We start from the raw sequence: 18,677 nt of genomic DNA on the forward strand, positions 1-18,677 counted from the left end.
AACAAAGCGTCGAAAAAGGAGGGATAAGAGGTACCTTGCACCAGAGCTAAGTTAAGGACAGCCTCTTAGTTCGCCATCTTGCCGCCTCCCTCATGTTTGGAACTTTGATTTCTGTTTGGGGTTTTTTTGGAGGGGTGGTCCTAAACCTTAGATCAGCTGTAAAACAGCCTGTTTCAGTTTAAGCTTTGATTTCAATAATCTGCTCAAAAAAATGTTTTGCACCATTGCCATCCTGGTTACATAATAAAAGATGAAAAATGCTTTTTTTCATCATTTATATGAATAAGAAGATGTAGGAAAATCGGAGCGCTAGCACAATTTCTCCAAACATGAATTTCTGTAACACTTTATTAACTTAGCTGCCGGTACATTTCTGGAGCCTCCCAAATAAACTGGTAGTCTCACGAATTTGAACATCTGTTTCTGTTCTTCATCGGATATTTTTCTTCTCGGTTCTTCCTTCCGTTTGAACCTATTATTGATTTTCTTTCTTTTATAAAAACTTTATTTAAGCATAGTTTTCTGCATGCTCCTCTGTTGTTTGCTTTTTAAATACCTTCACATATCGCTCTCGCTGGTTCGTCTGTGTGTTCAAGGACTCACCCTCTGTGTCTTTGTTGTCTCTCAAGACGAGGTCTTCCTCCTTTGAGTGAATACCTTCTGCCTCCTCATCCTCCTCTTGAATAGACTCAGACTTCCTTAAAGAAATCTGAGATTCCAACCGTGCTGACAGAAATAAAAATATCTCAATCTAAACAAATTAGGAAAAGCAACAATAGATCCACCAGCTGGGACCCAACCTTCACATACACACTGTTAACAAGTGTACAACACATCAGACACAGTCACCATAATAGAAACGATATTATTGGCTTAACAAAAGGCCCACGCTGCCACCTAGTGTATGCATCAGCTCACTGACTGTCTTCATCAGATCATTTAAATTTTTTCTGCTTAGCCTGTATCAGGTTTTAGGTGCTGTTGAAACATTTCTCACTGTCTCATATTATAGGATGACACCAACATTAACATGTGCAGTAAGGTCCTATCATCACTTGAATAACCTAATCAGGGTGGCTGTAGCTCAGAAGGTCCTCTACTGACCGAAAGGTATCCTGAGCAACATACTGAGGCCACGTTGCTCTCTGATGCAGCCGTCAGAGTATGAATGTGTGTGACTGTTAGACAGAAAGCACTAAAACATAGAAGAAAGTGCTGGTGCGAATGGGTGAAGTGAGGACAACGTACAAAAAATAAATAGTTATTCAAACACAGTTTACTGTCATTTAGCTGGAAAGCAACCCAAGATTAGAGCACATTTAAATTCAATATTAGCTCTAGTCTGAAAAGTTCCTGTTTATGTTTTCTTATGTATAACATTTTATAGTAAACAGTATAAATGTGTTGTTAAGATGTATTCATTTATTATTGTTGTTATTTTTTTAGTTTGACGAGTGGCTGCTTTCTGGTTTCTACCAGAGACACAAATATGTGTAAACAGTAAAACATGTTCCCGACTGCTAACAAATACATTCTTGTGGTTTATGCAATAATAAAAACATGCGATTAAAAGAAGCTACAATTCTAAAATAACTGCAATGAAAAAGTCAAAACAAACTCAATTACTCACAAAATGCATTTGAAAGCCACAATAAATAGGGCTGGGTTTAAAAAATAGTTCTTTAAATATAAATGTATTTTGCTAGAAACGCCAGAATCTCAGGGTAAAGCTCAGAAAACTGGCAGGGAGGTTTCATCCTTACAGAATCCACAGACATCCACATTACTCACACTCTCATAACACATACATTATAGGGCCTTGAGGGTGGGCACGCTACATGGCGTCCAGAGGACGGTCTGTGTATTCAACCTCACCTCTGGCGCCCACCTCTGAGTTTTAAATGCATGTAGACACTGAGGGTTCTGGGGAGGGGCCGTGCTGGCACCTGCTGCTCTCTGGCAGCAGCACCATGCCCTCCCGTGTTGTAAATGCACTTTAGAACAACACGCAGCAGCACTGCACATGAGCAGGAGGAGGGAGGTTTGGCATCTTCCCCATAAATTTGAAAACTCAGTTTTTGCGTCGCAGTGTGGATTGTGAAAACAGAGGCTTTCGAAAAACGATAAGGCATTTTAGTCACACGATGCAGTCATGTGACCAAGTCAACTAAGATGACGGACGGCATGGTGGAGCACTTGTTTAGTCTTTTCCCATTTTTCACAGCCCTATTAAAGATGACTATCTGTTCGTACATGCTCCCCATAGCTTTTCTTCAAAGAGGACCAAATGTTAATTTCGGCGTATTTGTTTTGGTACGTCTCCCAGTCTATATTCTCGCTCGCTTTTCAACTTTGTACTCTTGTGTTACTCGCAGCAACAACTCCACCTCATTGTTAGTCCATGTAAAAAACTCTGTGCTTTTCCTCGACATTTTGCTGCGAAGTTTCAAAGAGCCGGAAAGTAAATAAACAGCAGACAGAAATGAGGCAGGTCGAATCGTCTTACGTTTCACGCATGCGCAGGACTGGAACGTAGGCGTTTTTAGTCGTTTCATTGTGGATGAAAAACTCTTCGGCTCTTGTGGACACGGAGCGTTTTTAGACAAAAACAGCATTTTCAAATGTATCCAGATTAGTGTAGACGCAGCCTAATTCACGTTTTTATTTACAGACTTCTGCATATAAGAAAAAAACCCACAAACAAAGAGAGAGGAGAGAGTGATCTACAATAAAGCTAATGTCTCACATGTGTATGTGCTGGATGTTTTATCATTATTACCTGCTGCTGAACCTCCACCACTGAGTGCCTCATCTTGCCTCACTGTTGGTTTCTGGTTGCTTTTAGAGTGTGGCTGCTTGTCAGGACCACCTAAATCCACAGAGTCATCTGAAACAGACTGACAAAGAGATGCCCTTAAGACAAAACTGTGGTTTCCTGGGATTTTTATTGCTGATATGAAGGGACCACTGATCACGGTGACATTTTTGATATTACATACACAAAGAGCTCCCTCTGTTTGGCTGAGATACGAACACTTCTCAGTAAAATCACTTACTCCTGATATTAGCCTTTCAGTACTAGCACAGTTCACATGCAGTCAGTGCTCTAAGGGGGCGCTGACTGTAGAGGGCTCATAGATGAAAAACCCACCACCCAAAATAATAAGTGACCCATTTAGATTTTGATGAATCAGATCAGAATCAAATGAATGAAAGACTTTATACGGGTAATTGATAGTGTGATGATGATTTACAAACATCAGCACAGACGCATTAATGTTGCATTACCTCTTTTAAGAACTGCTCGAACTGTGCATCCAGCTCTTCTTTGGTTAGTCTGCGAGACATAATCATGCTCACCTCATCCACCAGCAGGAAACTAGGAAAGAACAACATACAATAAAACATGAACATTATGAGAAGCATCACCGTCACCTACTTAATACTCAGTTACAAAGAGTCAATATGCCATTCACAGAATGCTATTTCTGTTTTGTTGCATCATTCAAATGAATATGCAGTGAATTCATATTGAAATTAGAATCAGAATAGTGTATGAAATATGTGAGATAACTAGCTTTTTGGCCCGGGAAGGGCTTGAAACAATTCACCCTATGACTCATCCAAACACTAATGTTATCATGTCCTTTCAAGATTTCAGGTTTTCATTTAACAGGAGCAGAAAGCCTTTTCAGAAGCACATCAGTGTAATTCACTTCAGGTCTGTTCACAACTACTAACGTTACCCCAAGTGCACAAAGCACGCAAGGGCTGAGTGGACGTATGGATGTCACATGTTTTCATCACATTTGAAAAACACAGAACAGTTGTAACCAAACTGCCTGACCATGGCCAAATGTTCAAGGAGAATGCAGTGCCCACAAGAACCCAACAAACAACTTAAGCATGTTCCTTTTAAAAATGTGTTCACAAGAGTCAAAACCATCCAAAATCAGCGTCCTACCTCAACAAAATAAACTTTCCTGTCCATCCAAATAAACTTCAAAGCACCTGTCAACCCACAGTAAGCACTTTGTGAAAGGCAATATCATTTTCGCTGGCTCATCTTGCTTCGACACTGTTTCACTGCATGAAATATCAAGATTGGAAGAACGCAGTGAAATGGAACATCGTTCAGTTGGTTGTATAAATTCTAAGTCGTGTCTTATAGAGACAACAATTATTTCTAAACTGTTTTAAACCAGAATTTTCAGACAAAATATTTCAAGACAGCATTTCTGTTACTATTTAGGGTGATTTTTTTTTCTTTAAAAAGTTACTGCCTTGGCTATAGTGGAGACTGATAAGGAATACACCTACTAGAAAATATGACACGCTGTGCTGTTAGTATAGTACATGCAGAAACCATTAGCAGTCAGATTACGTATTAGAAAACATAACGTTCTGTCCAAACACCCAAAACTACCATTACTTTAATGAGTGAAACACTGTGGTGTTTCATGTTTTTTGCATCACATTTGAGAGAAACCCAGTCCACACTTTGACTGTGAATGGGTCTTTACTAGGTCCTAAAAACACTTAATGATGACAAAGCAAAGTCTTCAACCATAGATGGAGTTTGCTCAGTTGTCATGGAGAGATCTCTTATGGCCATTTCACACCTGAATTATCGCCATGGCAACTGAGCAAACCATGCTGCTAATGACGACTGAACTGAGTAATTTGAGTTATGATTACCTTATTAAATAAAACAGATTTTTCATATTAACTTTGACAACATTTTCGATGGCAGGCTCAGAATGATCCAAATATGAAGTGAGAAGACTCACTCGCATATCAGGTCAATCTTTTCTTCACTGTAACACAAGTATAACGTCAAACCATCATTACGCTTATTAACAACACAAATAGTCAAATATTTGCGGCTTTCACACTTATTTGCCTTCAACATTTGCCTTGGCTCGTCTGATTCATATTGTTTCATTACTACATATGTGTTTTGTCAGGTTTCATTAGGTATGTGTGTTTGTGAAGGGATTTTTCTGTAAAGCAAATCTACCTGTGGGTATAAATAAAGTAACCTTAACCTTGGTCTCTACGAGTACCATCGAGTGTTTTTCGACAGCAGATTCTAAAATACTCGCACGTATCTTACAATCTGTGGTGGAAAAACACTGCTTGGCGCTTATTTCGCTGAAATATTTGACCTTTTTTACTTTTGGTGTGCGAACTAAACGTTACAAAGGTCAAACATTTCAGCAAAACGTGCTGCATGCTAAATTACCATAGCGACACACCACAACACAGCCTGCAAGACAACGTCGCACGATGAAACGGTCACTTCCGATCACCCCTACCATAATAAAGCTCGACCCCAGCCCGTCCATTAAAAACTATAATTATATAATACGATCATTCTCATTGAACTTAATTATATCTAATAATGTCTACATTTGTTAGTGTTTTGTAAAAAATCGTTTCAGCAAATGAGTTTAATACTTCATTTTTATTGCCTGTTCTTATTGTCCTTATCTACAACGTTATGCTGCTCTGTTGTTTGTTAATTGCCCTTTGGGGATAAATAAATTCTGATTCTGATACTTTGTGACTGGTTTTTATTTTGAAAATGAACTAACTTACTTCCGGTATTTTCGGGTGCCTTAAAGCCAACTACAGCCGCAGTTTATCTTGTAACGTTAGCTGGCTAAAGAGAAGAGCTGTTTCCCTACTGCATCTGCTGCATCTTGAGTAGCTTAGATGTGTCGCTCTTGTATCAGCACAACTCACATAACACAATGGACTTACTCAGAGGAACACTTGTTGAAACGTCTCTGTCACTACCCGATCCGTACCGGAAACCCGATCGGTACCCCGCATGCGCGAAAGGTGTCTACTTCCGGTCGAAGCGTTTTACGATAGTTACGGGTCAGAGTATCTGTTAAGATGTTAAGAATAATAAGTATCTCTTAAAATGTTTCCAATAATGAAATATTTCAATATAATGTAGACAAAAACGAAAAATAAAAAGATAGTTACGGATCAGGACTCCCCGATCCTTACTGCGCATGTGCAAAGTCGGACCGTACAAATCGGGTCTACCCGATCCGTACCGCGCATGTGCAGGGGTTTTCTTCTTCTTCTGTTCGTTTAATGGCAGTTTACTCCCCAGTGTAAGAGGATACTGCCACCTGCTGACCGAGCGAATGAACCCTATTGTAAACTGAATTAGCGCCATTACAATCGTGTATTAAATTTGATTTAGTGATAGTCGAGTGTGTTTATGCTTGTCTGTGTGGAGAGGATTGTTGGAATAGTGATGATGATGTCCACTATCACTGTCAATTGTCAGTAAAAACTTCATCTGGCTGATGAAGCTACACGTGAGATATTACAAAGTCTGTATTATTAACTCTGTAATTAGGCGCCATTCTTCTTATTTTACGGCGCTGTTGTTCAATCGGGGAACGCTCTCTGTTGAGGAGAAAAGCATGAATTTGTTTGTATACGGATTATCCATTGTTTAAATATCCCGGTAGTCGAAAAGGAGGCAGAGCTGTTGAGAAATGCTAGGAGCTAACTGGGCGCTAACCGTATCATTCAAATATATTGAATGTCGCAATGTTGGCAAAGAGAGGAAGTGACGTAAGACTTGCGCATGCGGGGTACCGATCGGGTAGCGACAGTCTCCTCTGTTTGTTGTCTTAAATGACTTACCCTGACGCAACCCTATTGGCTGACCCGATGCGTCACAGACCAACGACTACAGAAAAAAATTCAAGACCTAACAGCTTTCAAAAACTGAAAGCAAAGCATCTCTATCGCCCCCTGGTGTCGGGCGGCAGGATGGCTGTTAAACTGGTCATACTAAAACAATAAAGCTAACCTCAGCCATTAGTAGTAATTCTCGTCTGGCTGATTTGATTCTGTTTCAAATCCAATCTATTAGTTTTATTTTGATTAATAACCTGATTCTATAAGATGAGGCATTTATGTATGTATTTACTAACATTTCCTGTAGTTTGTGTCTCAGGAGTGTGGGCTGGATTATGAACTTGAGATCAAAGAAGGTAAACCTCACCGTGCAGCTTTTTCTATCTAAATGGAAGTATGGTTTCTGGAGAAGTTCAGGAGAAGTTTTATTCTGCAGTCTCAGTGGGCCAAAACTAGTGTCTCTGGATCCATATAATCTCTCTTTACAACTGCCTCACTGGCTCTGTTCCACACAACCTTGCACACACTCCCCCAGCTGTGTGACAGGGATACTAGCTGGAACAAGAACGCATACATGGTGCTCCATTTTGCTGACCATCATTCCAGTTTATCTGACAGACATTACCCATAATTTTGTGCACAGTAAGCACAATACACTCATACCGTATATCTTAGCTCGTAAAGCAACAGAGGGAGCATTAAATGAGCGTGCTTTCCTACTGCCTGGGTGTTTGGTACGCAGGGGCCACTACTGAAAACAGGAAGGCTGTGCAGACGGTAATCAACACAATGCAAAAAATCACTGGCTGCCCTCTGCCTCACCTGGAGGCCATTGCCAGATCCTCCAGCCTCAGTAAAACCAGGGTAACCCCTTGCACCCCCGTAACCCTTTTCTCACATACGAACTCTATACACAGACCTTTTGCACTGCTTCCAAGCACTTTACTCTCCATTGTGTGCCTTTCTCTTGTTTTGTATATATTCCTCTTGACTGTATATATATCTGTTCGTTTGCTATTTATTCCTGATGTCTTTACTATTTATATTTTTTTAATCCTCCACAGTTGGCATGGAGCACCCATGATGTTGTTGTACATGTGCAATGACAATAAAGGCTATTCTATTATATTCTACTGCATTTGAGTTTCAAAAAGTTATTCATCCAGAACTCCTCCTGGAAATAGTTGTGTTTTACACCACATCACTAGACATCCTTAAGGCTTTTTGAGAGAGGGTTTCTTAAGAAAAATATCACCTGCTACCAGAACAACTCACTGATAGTTGTCAAGAGTTTACGACAGAAAGATATTCACAGATACAACAAAACAGATAAAGTGTTTAACACACAACTTACAAACAAATGCTTCAAACAGGGTTGTAGCAATAGGTATATACAGGCGGAGATAATATGAAATGAAAATTAAACCTGAACCATTGTAATATATGAGAATAATGAGAGTATTATTGCCACGTCTGCTGCAGCAGATGGTGGAGATGGAGAGTGGAGACCCAATTGCAACCAATGGACATGGAATTGAAAATAACCAAAAGCAAGCCTTTATTTCTGGCTGTACACAAAAATACCAAGAAAAGCAAAGGGAGATTAAGATTAAACTAACAAAACCTAAATTGGGGAAAGCTAAACCCAAAAAGTGAAGTACATAGAGGAAAATACAAAACCTGAACCACAGAGACATGAGACCTGAAAAATCGGTGACTAGGAAACACAAGGGAAGATTAGCAGACAGTGCGACAAGAGGCAGAGGAAGACAGATGTAACCCACATTTAAACATGGCTTTGATCAAATAGGTTACAATGTTTTGTAGAAATCTTTATTTGCTGAACAAAAATTAAAACAAAAAGTTGTGTTTTATTCAAAATGTGATTGAAATTGTAAATATTTTAACTACTGAAAAGACTGAAGAAGCCCTTGAAACCAGTGCAAAGATTATTACATATTTCACAGTTTTATTTTCAATTGTAAACATGGTTAATGTTACAAACAGTACTTTTATGTGCTAACAGTTTGTGAAGTGTGATTATTTGGAAACTCAGTGTGTCCTATGACAGTGTTGTTGACAGGTCAGGGGTTTTTCGATGCATTAGAATGGATCTGATATTGATGGCGAGCCAATCCCACCGACAGACCAGTTGATTTTGTTCCTGTGCTGCACGGCAGAGTGTGGTAGGCCAGCTGCAACAAAAATCCCATGGCACTTTGAACTTGCTGTCCTCTTACACACACACACACACACACACACACACACACACACACACACACACATTCCCCTGGACTTTTGGACATTTTACTTTGAGGAGTTTTACAGACATCTCCACACACAGGAAGTGGATTTGGTGTGGGCAAGTTGGACCTGTTCCTCCTAATTAAGGTTTTGTTGCAACTAGCTAACAAGGTCTATGCAATGTCAAATGAATGTTGCCATTTGGACTTTTGTCTTTGAAATTGTGGTTTATTTTGAACTGGAAACCTCAATTGTACATTTAGAAGGGTGCACCCAGGGGGTTTCCGGTACGTGTAAGGTGAGCGCTCCCAGACTCACTAACCAAAACTCCCCAAATTTACTCTGACAGCATTTTATACTAATGGAGGGGAAAACTGGTCGTAAACAGAGAGGCAAGACACCAATGAAAATGGGAAAAGTTGAAAAACAAACAATGGAAAAAGACACAGATGACGACAGCGACAAGGGTATGGATGGCCTGCAAGCTAGCATCTGCAAACTTGTAAATAACTCATGAAAGAATAAAGTTACGTTAAAACCAAGCACACCATTGTTTTTCTTGTGACATTACCAATAAGTTTGATGTGTCACATGGCCCTCTTCTTATTGAAAAAACAAAAGTTGTATCCAAGATGGCCGACTTCTAAATGGCCACCATGGTCACCACCCATCTCATCTCATCATCTCATCCCATCTGTCACTGGTACAGTGCTGCACTGATACCTCAGGAAGGGATCAGTGCAGCACTGTACCAGTGACAGTGAGGAAAGCTGCTCATCATTGGTTATGGGTCAAAAACTGCTCCAAAATCTAATTACCACCTCCATTCCTGAAAAGCAGGCAATTTATGAAAGATTATGTGTATTATATATGTATTATGCCCGTTCCTTCATTTTATGATACAGGCAATAATTCATGAACCCTGTCTGTGTCTATCCTATGAATTCTAGCCAAAAGCACCTGAGAACATTCACATGATGGGGCGAACAACCAGTGTCCAGAGAACAGCGATGAAGACAGAGTGGAACAAGTTTCAAGGAAGAGGAAATAGCTTCTGACCCTCCAGGTAACTGCACACAGATAAACTGAGACATATGTAAAGCATACAGTGGGTCTGTGTAATGGTTTATTGGGTAGAAACAAGCTTTAAACCAGGGTTGTTTTATACAATTATATTTGGCCCCCGAGATCATTTCACATGCCAATTATCAATGGCTCGTGGGAGCCGAATCCTCAGCCCTGCTGAGAATCTGTGGAGTGTTGGAGTTTATTTCAATGGGCACACCATGCAGCCAATCACAGGCAAAGACAGACAGGGATCATATCATGCAGGCAGGCATGCAGAGAGATGGGGGAGCTGGAAAAGCTAGTGTGTTGGGAAAAAGTGGCAAAGCAATTTCAATGATAGATCGCAAAGCTGAGTGCAGAATTGATCAGAGGAGCTGGATAAAGTGTTACCTGTTTTCCATTTGCCATTTTCCATTGTTTCAAACTTGTCCAGGCCTTAGACCTCATGTGCGTTCTCCCTAGTAGTATTAATGCATAAAAATAATGCTTTTATGAAAACACTGAATAAAATATTGCTTTGTTGAAAAAGAAAATGTATATTTGAAAATGGTGGCTGCAGCTCAGGTGGTAGGGCAGGTCATCTACTGATCGGAAGGTTGGTGGTTCGATTCCTGGCTTCCCCTAGTCTGCATGCCAAATATCCTTGGGCAAGATACTAACCCCAAATTGCTCTCCGATGCATCCATCGGAGTGTGAATGTGTGTGAATGTTAGCTTTGAAGCACTTAGAACAATGTACTTGTGTGAATGGGTGAATGCACAAGTTGTGTAAAGCGCTTTGAGTGCTCAGATGAGTAGAAAAGTGCTATATAAGAACCAGTCCATTTACCAAAATGACATAAAATAAAATAGATACAAAGTGTCTTTGAATGGCAGAGATGTGTGCACGTACCAGAGCCATGGCTCACTGAGTGTCTAAATGAGTCTCACAGACCTGAACGCTTGCCTGAAGTCGTTAATAATTCTTAACTTGTTGGATCTGCTGCTCATGAATTTTGGACTTTAAACTGTATTTTTATAAGTTTTACAGCTTTTCCTAGTGATAAAAACCTCCTTTATTGCCATTCATGCTACACAAAGTCATCATCAAAGTGGGCTGTGTGTGGCCTGCCATGTAAAATGAGTATAAATCTTCATGGTCTGAGAGATGTAGCCCACAAGAATGATTGAGGAATCAGGGCTGGACTGGGAGGAAAGCGGCCCTGGCATTTTTGGTCTAGGTGGCCGATCATGATCGCTCCAAAAAAAGACAGAAATATATAAAAAATAAAATAAACTAATATACAGTGGTGTGAAAAAGTGTCACACTTAAATGTTTCAGATTATAACATTTAAATATTACACAACAACAACACAAGTAAATACAAATTGCACTTTTTAAATGAAAATGTTTATTATTAAGATAAATTAACTGTGGTGTGTCACAGACCAGAAGATCCTCAAAAGCCAGACATCATGCCAGCATCCTAAGAAATTCAGAAACAAATGAATTGAGATCTGTCAGTTTGGAAAAGGTTGTAAAGCCATGTCTAAAGCTATGGGACTCCACCAAACCACAGAGAGAGTCATTATCCACAAATGGAAAACATGGAACAGCGGTGAACCTTCCTCGGAGCAGCCGGGCATCCAGCCACGACTCATCCAAGAGGTCACCAAACAGCCCAGAACAACATCCAAAGAGCTGCACGACTCACTCGCCTCAGTTAAGGTTCATCACAAGGGGGAAGTAACAAAGTACAAATACTTTTTACACTGTAAAAACTGTGACTTGAGGTTACTTAAAAAACCTATGGCAACAAAGTGACACTTAATTTACTTAAGTAGATTTTAATTTATGTGATTTATGTAAAATGTATATAAAATGTTAATTAAATTTCAACAAAACAAAAGTAGATATTAATAAAATTCAGTTGTAAATATGTCTTGGATTAATGGACAAAATCTCAAATTGAAGGTTAAAATTGCCTAATTGTAACAAAAAAATAATTCATTTGAAATAAATCTCTGACAAAAATTACTTTGAATTTACTAACAATCTGGCAAAGGTTTAGTAAAAAATTACTAAAATATCCATTACAAAGAAATGAAATTTTTTTGTTTTTAAGTAAAACTCAAATTGGATTAAATAATTTTACAATTAAACTTAATGACTGAATGATAAGAGAAAATCAAATTAATTTAACTTCTTTTCTGAGTAAAATGAATGATTTTCACAAAGAGAACATTCAAACAGTAATTGTTTTTATTGTGGAATATAAAACGTATAAAAAATTTATAATATAACACTTTTCTGCTTAATTTACATTGTATGCACTGAAATTCTTCACTAGTGCTTGCCCCACAATAATAGGAAGAATAGGCCATAATTGAAAATACAGTTTCAGCCAACTTCTCGAGAATGTCAGTCTTTACTTTGGAGGTGGGCAGAAGATTTCCATTCTTTTAATACACTCAGTGGCTCTTTCCAGTTACATTTCAGTTTTGTATGCAGACTGTGGAATGGGGAACAGCTTCGGCCAGGGCTCACAACGTTCTGTCAACTTCTGCCTTTTGAGAATAATGGTGTCCTGAGAAGATGTGGTTGCAGCAGAATCTACATTGGATACAACTGGATTGGATGATGAGTCATAGTCAGTTGACAGCTGATCAGAGGGGCTGCCGAAACTGGCAGGATGACCAGGGTGATGCCAACAACCTTCACGGCGTCTTTTTCTTTTATCTGGTCACTTCTGTGAATAGTGAAGTAGTCCTGAAATTCTGGGTCAAAATACTGAAGACTGAAGTCGTTTGAAATCCCAAAGGTATCCTTCACAACACTGCAGCTCCTCTACTGTTGGTAGGATCCCTGATGGAAGAACCAACTTCTCCATTTGGTCATCAGTGATTACATGGAGCTCTAACTCGTTCAACCTAGAATAAAATGTAAAAGGGCAGAGTTAAGTTAGATTAAGTAGGGCCAACTTGGTCATTTTCTGCTGCTTCAATTTCAAAACTAGTAGTTTAATTTAATACAATCATCCATCACAACCTATTTAAAATGCATAGTCTACATACTGATCAGCTGAATTTAAGTTGAGGGATCTTCCAACAACTGAAAAGAACACAACATTAATAACAGTCCCTGGGTTCATGTGTTATATTCTTTCTGTCTGCCTCTCAGTGTCTAGTCTGCGTCTTTGTGGAGTGGTTTCTTGTTTCCTGTTTTATTGTGAAGGTCCGTGTCTCATGTGAGTGTATTCAGTTTTGGCTCCCTTGTCTCGTCTCGTCAATTACTTCCAGCTGTGTTCCCCACTTGTGTGTAATCTCCCTGTGTTCTTCTTGTGTTTATTTAAGTTGTGTCTTCTTATGTTGTAGTCGCTGGTCCGTCTGTGAATCTACCGTGTGTCTTCCCTGCTATCAACCATCATCTACTTTCCTTCATGTTCGGGTTTGCAGTTTTGTAGTTTAGTTTTTTCCCAGTATAGTTTAGCTTTTGTTCCGTTCTGTCATTGTTCACCCCGTGCTTTGTATTTTCAATAAACCACCTTCACTTATCAGCGAGGGTCTGCATTTGGATCTTCCTTTATTTTGTCCCACACGGCTCATCCCACTCGCCGTGACAAGACGTCCTTTTAATCTACACAATGTCATCTCTGTATCCAAACACCGTTGGGTGTTAAACATAGAAATTATGAAAGACTTATGTCAGATTAAAGACGTATTACTATATTATTTCCTGAATGTACCTTTGTCTTGAAGGTTGCTCTACAGAAACAGAACATTGTGACTGTGTCTCACTGATACACCGACCAAGTTTAACTGGAAACTCGCATCATCCCTCTATGTGAGCTGTGCCTGCACTAAAGTCACAGGACTCCGACAGCATGAAAATAAAAACCAGTTATGTCACTGGACTGAGCCACTTTAGCTTAATTACCACAACTGAAAAACACTGCGTGGAGACAAAAGCTTCGAAAAACTGTGACTGACAAAATCCTACACGAATGATTTTAAGTACATCACTCACCACTGAGTGCGAAACATTTTCATAAAATTTTAAAAAGGTTACAGCCCATTGAAATATATCATTGATATATTTTTTTAATATGGTAAAACATGTGGTTAGTCAAAGCTCTGAAGTAACACAGCCGTGAAGGCTTGGAGAGTGACCTGATGCTAGCAGTCCACTTCGTGCCATTTTGCGTAAAAATACGATACTGTCGTTACAGTGGTCATTATTAATCTAATTTTGACGTATCATACTGTTTAGAACTTTTACTCAAAACTGCTATACGTTATTGTTTAAAACTTGCCGTATTTTTGAACAAATTAAGATAATCTTACCTCGGACAAAATGCAGGTCATCCACTGCTGAAGCGTGTGTGTCCAACGGACTACGGGTGGAAGTGTAGAGTGATTGAGATGAAAATGCTTTCATCAGTTAAATTTATTAGATTTCTTCATTTTTCATGGTACTCATACATTTCTGTTAAATCTGCTCAACAAACTATTGCTTAATTTACCCCAAACAAAATTGTGTAAATTTAAAACAATTGTATTTGTTTTGAACGTTGTATATTTATGTGGTATGCGTATTTTGACTTTTGTTGTCATGATGCCAGGTCTCTCTTGAAAATGAGATTTTTAATCTCAATGAGATTTTTTACCTGGATAAATAAAGGACAAATAAATAAATAAATAAAAATAAATAACTGAACATCTCAAAAATGTTTAATTTTGCTTAGATTTAATTAAAACACATATGTTTTTACTGAGTAATAGTTACTATTATTTTCCTATTAGATACTAATTAACCCAAATCACAGTTTTTACAGTATACTCTACTGTTCTAAAGTAGAACTTTCAGGCATCTGTACTTTACTGAAGTACTTTTTACTTTTCCTCAGTACATTTTGAAACAAATATCTGTACCTTGGACTCCTTACATTTTCTCGTTACTTTTAGTTTAACAAATTTGCAGGGAGTTATTGTTTTTGTCACTCTGAGCCTTCAGCCTTCAATAATCACCAGGGGACGGTCACATAAAAAGAGATGACGTGTACCATAGTAATGGGTCCAAGTGGGCCGCTGTGTGGTTTTGTTCTTTTGGCATAGCTCTGGAACGACTGCAGGTGTCCATAAGTTGTGGTTGCAGTACTTCAGCATCTAATGAGCCCTACAGAAGACGATCAAGCATAAAATATAATTCCCTCGAAGCACAGGCAGACGCAAGTGGTTTTCTGTCACTGGTTTATTTGAAGACTTCTCTCCAAAGCCACCGTGAAAACTATACAGTATTAACAAAATAAAACTCAGCGTAAGACACAGCACTAAAAATAACACTGTACAACAAACCCGATAAATCAATAAATACCTCGTTGGCTGCATGCTGCAAAAAGGGAATTAGCCGCCGTTCTTCTGAGGTTTCCTTTAACCGTTTAACTGTGTGTAGTTAAAGTAAACTTAACATGTCTTTGAATAAAAACCATCCTTTCTGCGCGCTTACAGGTGTTTTTTCTTCTTTCTACCCAAAGAGGAAACTAGCGCAACTTGTAAGAGAACTCGACTTTCAAAATAAAAGCACCAAAATGTTGACTACAAAACAAACATAAAGTAATGTACAGCTTAAACAATTTACAATCATGACATGGATCTTGACAAGATAAAGAAATAATCCAAATTATATACAACGTCATCATACCAACAGCTACACTCCCACCAAATCACACAAATCTTTACGTGGGATTTCTCTAATGAAATAGTCTCTGCAAACAAGAATTTCTACTTATCACCAAATAATTCTCGTTATCAACCCTTTGTCAGGTAACTTCCAGCAAACAAGTATTTAGTCTGCTTCTAAGAGAGTAACCACTTTTTGAACAGGTCTCTCAAGAAAAACTGTTTTAGCTGTGCGACTCCCTCCCCCGTCATGTGCATTATCACGGACGAGCAGCTTTATTTTCCTCACTCGATCATCTGATCCTGGATAAACTTCTGTGACTCTAGCCATCTTCCACTCATTGCGTGGTGCCAGATCATCTTGTAGAAGGACAATGTCATCAACCTTGATGTTCCTTCTGTTCTTCCGCCACTTTTGTCGCTCTTGTAAATTTAGAAGATATTCTTTCTTCCATCGGGTCCAAAACATATTAGCCAAACACTGCACTCGACGCCATCTTTTCCTAAGATAAACATCTTCTTTGACAAACTCTCCAGGTGGGGGCAGAATGATCTTGGACTTCATTGTTAAGATGTGGTTTGGAGTCAACGGTTCAGGGCCTGATGGATCATTCAAATGTTCAGTCGTGAGTGGTCTGCTGTTGATGATAGCCATGACCTCATACAGAAAGGTTCTTAAGGAGGTGCAGTCAAGCCTTTGTGATGACTGATCGAGAATAGCAGTAAGAACACTTCTTATAGTCCTTATTTGACGCTCCCAGACACCTCCCATATGGCTTGCTGCTGGAGGGTTCATGAGAAATTCACATCCTAGAGTCTTAGTCTTTTCTTGATCCATTCCTTTCATTAACTCCATGAACTCTCTCCTGGCACCAACAAAATTTGTTCCTTGGTCGGATCTCAGCTGTCGAACATTTCCTCTTATGGCAATGAATGCCCTTAAAGCATTGAGAAACGCATCAGTTGTCATGTCATCAACCACTTCTATATGTATGGCTCTTGAACATAGACAGGTAAACAAAAGACCATATCTTTTGAGAGTCTTTCTTCCTTCCTTAACATAGATTGGACCAAAGCAGTCCATGCCGACATAAGTAAAAGGCGGTGTTGTTGCTGTCCTATCTTGTGGCAAGTCACCCATTTTTTGCTCTTCAGTGGATCTTCTGTACTTCCTGCAGGTCACACATTTAAAAATATGTGATGAAACTACACCACTGCATCCCAGGATCCACCAACCATTCGCTCTCAGTTCATTCATTGTCATTCCACGTCCTTCATGATGGATTCTTTCGTGAAAATGCTTGATTAGTAAAGCTGCTACGTGGCTATTCTTTGGCAGAATTGCTGGGTGCTTCACATGAGGGTGCAACGTGGTTTGACTTAAACGTCCTCCCACTCTTAAGATCCCTTCTTCATCCAAGAAAGGATTTAACTTGCACAGTGGACTGTTTTCAACTACCGTCTTTCGTTTCAAGCTCTTTATCTCATCTGAGAATGCTTCTTCCTGAACCAACTTGATAATAACAAGTTCTGCTTCTTTTCTCTCCTCTAGACTTGTGCTATCACTTGTTCTTTGCTGAATACCTTTGTGCATTCTGATGTATCGTTTCAGTCTGGCAACTGCTCTCGATAACCTTGACCAGTCAGAAAATTTCTTGAAGTTATCCAACAATGATCTGTCTTCTTTTAACTTAGTGTTACACACAATCACCTTGCGGAGTTCAGGATCATCCTCCTCGATTTCTCCCACCTTGCATTGTCTGCCAGGAAGTTCCTTTTGCCAAAGAAATGTTGGGCCGGTAAACCAATTTGAGGTCCTAAGTCGCTCAGCAGTCAAACCTCGAGAGGCATGATCAGCTGGATTATCTTCTGAAGCGACATAACCCCATTGTTCAGGGTTTGTACTTGACTTGATCCTCTGTATGCGATTTGCTACGTATACCTGAAACCTTCTGGCATCGTTGTTTATGTAGCCAAGAACAACAGTGGAATCTGTCCAGAAGAATTCCTGAAGATCCTGGATTTCCAGTTCACTGCGAAGCATGTCACTGGTTCGGGCTGCAACAACTGCTGCAGTGAGTTCCAGTCTTGGTATCGTAGTAACGCTGACTGGGGAAACTCTGGATTTTCCCATTACCAAAGAGCAATGTACTTCATCAGATTCACTGATGGCTCGCAGGTAAGTACATACACCATATCCTGAGAAACTGGCATCTGAGAAATGGTGAAGTTCATACCTTTTGACATTACCAAAATCTGAAGGTAAGAAGAATCTTTTGACTTGCATTTTAGTCAGGTTGGGAAGGTCTCTAATCCAGGACTCCCACTGAGGTTTTAGGATTTCTGGAAGCTCCTCATCCCAGCCAATCCTTTCTTTACACATTTGCTGGAGCATTTGTTTCCCTACAAGGACGAAGGGTGCGATGAATCCCAAGGGGTCATATATAGAGGCCACAGTAGAGAGTACACCTCTTCTTGTTAGTGGATTGGATTTCACTTGAACTCTGAACTTGAATGAGTCAGACGTGACGCACCACTCTACTCCAAGAGCTCTTTCCATATGTGGTAAGTCCAAAGCCATGTTCAAATCCTTGATTTTGGCACGCTCTTCTTGTGGAATGGTTGCCATGACATTCTCGCTGTTGGAAACAAACTTATGCAGCCTCAATCGTCCGATACTACAAAGCTCTCGTGATTCCTTGACAAGCTGGATGGCTTCCTTCTCAGTCGGAACACTTGCCAATCCATCGTCTACGTAGAAATTCCTTTGGATGAAATGTATAGTTTCTTCGTTGAACTGACCTTGTCCTTGTGTTGCCAGATGTTTTAGGCCAAAATTGGCACAGCCAGGTGACGAGGCCGCTCCAAACAAATGAACCTTCATTCTGTAAACTGATGGTGAGGTTTCCAAGTTGCCATTCTCCCACCATAGGAATCTCAAATAATCTTGATCTTCCCTTTTGACATGAAACTGGTGGAACATTCTCTCAATGTCGCACATGATTGCAACAGAACCTTTTCGAAAGCGACAAAGGA

The 18,677-nt window shown here is 39.6% G+C and overlaps 1 protein-coding gene across 7 annotated transcripts in view; it reads right to left on the reverse strand.

Moving 5' to 3' along the window:
• Positions 1-5,928, reverse strand: part of cep162 (centrosomal protein 162) — a 68,040-nt gene extending 62,112 nt beyond the window's left edge. For 2 of the 7 annotated variants that reach the window (XR_010094964.1, XM_063485000.1), the window contains exons 1-4: positions 5,767-5,928; positions 3,289-3,379; positions 2,780-2,897; positions 604-726 (exon numbers count right to left, since the gene is read on the reverse strand). Coding sequence is in view for 6 of the 7 variants with exons in the window: in XM_063485000.1 (XP_063341070.1) it covers positions 604-726; positions 2,780-2,897; positions 3,289-3,354 (307 nt within the window). In the remaining variant the exon portion in view is untranslated. Of the gene's footprint in view, positions 1-603; positions 727-2,779; positions 2,898-3,288; positions 3,380-5,601; positions 5,718-5,766 lie in introns of those variants that run through there. The other 5 variants (XM_063484997.1, XM_063484995.1, XM_063484998.2 and 2 more) reach the window with 4 other exon arrangements.
• Positions 5,929-18,677: the final 12,749 nt, after the last annotated feature.

This window comes from Pelmatolapia mariae, linkage group LG10_11, assembly GCF_036321145.2.
Source record: "Pelmatolapia mariae isolate MD_Pm_ZW linkage group LG10_11, Pm_UMD_F_2, whole genome shotgun sequence".
Lineage (NCBI taxonomy): Eukaryota > Metazoa > Chordata > Actinopteri > Cichliformes > Cichlidae > Pelmatolapia > Pelmatolapia mariae.